General features: G+C 46.7%; 1 protein-coding gene across 1 annotated transcript in view; it reads right to left on the reverse strand.

The window, feature by feature from the left end:
* Nucleotides 1–243: 243 nt before the first annotated feature.
* Nucleotides 244–2,164, reverse strand: part of LOC106809711 (ATP-dependent RNA helicase glh-2-like) — a 4,379-nt gene continuing 2,458 nt past the window's right edge. The window contains exon 4 of the mRNA XM_014812886.1: nucleotides 244–743. Within this exon, the coding sequence (XP_014668372.1) occupies nucleotides 667–743 (77 nt within the window). The 3' untranslated portion in view covers nucleotides 244–666. The remainder of the gene's footprint in view (nucleotides 744–2,164) is intronic.

Below are 2,164 nucleotides of genomic sequence, written 5' to 3' on the forward strand. Positions count from 1 at the left end.
AATTTATTTTTATTTATTTTTGGTTTTAAAAGGGGGGGGCACTGGCCGGATGTGCCCCCATCTAAATCCGCGCCTGGGGAGGGGGACAAAATTACATGACTCAACTGTGTAATGATAAGCGCCGAGCGCAGCTTTTGATCGACGTCCATAGTGTGGTAGGGGTGGGTCTGAGACAAGGCTTCTATGGATAAGTGACCAAAAAAATCACGTTAGGGTTATTTACGATTATTAGCTAAGCTTATTTTTTAATTTTACTCCAAAATCTAGGGGGCAGCAGTTCCCCCCCCCCCACACACACACACAGGCTACGGCCATGGTGACGCACTCAGAATCACACGGTATATACTGTGTGGTAGTCAAAATTGAATAAATATATATCATTTGGATAACACGCAGCAATACACAATGATAGCATGCGTATACCGCAAGCAATAGCGCGCATAGCGCGCACGCCGCAAGCAACAATAGCAATAATAACTTTAATAACAATGTTTTAGCCATTATACTGTTATATAAAATGTTGAAGGTATAACTAGCAGGTAAATGTGTGAGGTTAAATTCTGTACACGTATACGCACTTTTGTTTTATGATTTTTATAAATGCCTGGTTATGTAATGAACTGCACTGATTACCGCGAAAGGTTGTGAATAGTTGCATGCCCTCATCTAGTATGGATATGCAGCAACAGGAGCATTGATGTAACGCTTGTATTTCCCGTCCGTATACGTCATCTGGCTGTGCCCTAAAATGAACAATTTTTACTGGTTCTAGCGATGTGTTGAAATGCTATATATATATATATATACGCCTTGCTATGCGAGTTACTACTTCAATTTCCGTATAATTCATCCGGCTATGGCACAGATATCATGGAATAGATTACCTGTTAACTAGGAATGATATCAATTATATTATTTTTGTCAAGTACAGATTTATGTGATGGCGTGGTGGCGTGATCATGCAACTGTAGAAAACGCTGTAGTTATTATTCTCGATCACTTAGCACAGCGCTGTGTGCTTATTCACGACAATTAAACCTTCTAAATATCAATGGGTCGTTTTTACCCCTTCTAGAGACCAAATGAGTCATAGCAGCACAAAGGTATACTCGGTCGGCTCAGCTGCGTTTTGCCGTACCCGATCGGGCTTTTCCTCACACACGCGATCTCTGCACTGATAAATTTGTTTCCAATATCTGATTTGATGAAGACTGGTTTCCCTCTGACTGCGATGAATCTGTGAATGAAGGAATCAGCATCGAGTGGACACACATTTTCCACTCCAACTGAGTGCACGTGTGCTTGCACGTGTGAGTGCATGTCTGCTTACACGTGTGAGTACACGTGTGAGTGCACGTGTGAGTGCATGTGTGCTTGCACGTGTGAGTGCGCGTGTGCTTACACGTGTGAGTGCGCGTGTGCTTACACGTGTGAGTGCACATGTCAGTGCACGTGTGCTTGCACGTGTGAGTGCACGTGTGCTTGTACGTGTGAGTGCACGTGTGCTTGTACGTGTATTGCATGTGTGCTTGCACGTGTGAGTGCACGTGTGAATGCACGTGTGCTTGCACGTGTGAGTGCACGTGTGATTGTACGTGTGAGTGCACGTGTGAGTGCACGTGTCAGTGCACGTGTGCTTGTACGTGTGCTTGCACGTGTGAGTGCTCGTGTGAGTGCATGTGTGCTTGCACGTGTGCTTGTACGTGTGCTTGCACGTGTGAGTGCACGCGTGAGTGCACGTGTGCTTATACGTGTATTGCATTTGCATGTGTGCTTGCACGTGTGAGTGCACGTGTGAGTGCATGTGTGAGTGCACGTGTGCTTGTACGTGTGAGTGCACGTGTGAGTGCACGTGTGAGTGCATGTGTGAGTGCACGTGTAAGTGCTTGCATGTGTGAATGCACGTGTGCTTGTACGTGTGCTTGCACGTGTGAGTGCACGTGTGTGTGCACGTGTGAGTGCACGTGTGCTTGCACGTGTCAGTGCACGTGTGCTTGTACGTGTGCTTGCACGTGTGAGTGCACGTGTGCTTGCACGCGTGAGTGCACGTGTATTGCATGTGTGCTTGCACGTGTGAGTGCACGTGTGCTTGCACGCGTGAGTGCACGTGTATTGCATGTGTGCTTGCACGTGTGAGTGCACGTGTGCTTGCACGCGTGAGTGC

The sequence above is a fragment of the Priapulus caudatus genome, unplaced genomic scaffold, assembly GCF_000485595.1.
Source record: "Priapulus caudatus unplaced genomic scaffold, Priapulus_caudatus-5.0.1 Scaffold379, whole genome shotgun sequence".
NCBI lineage: Eukaryota > Metazoa > Priapulida > Priapulimorpha > Priapulimorphida > Priapulidae > Priapulus > Priapulus caudatus.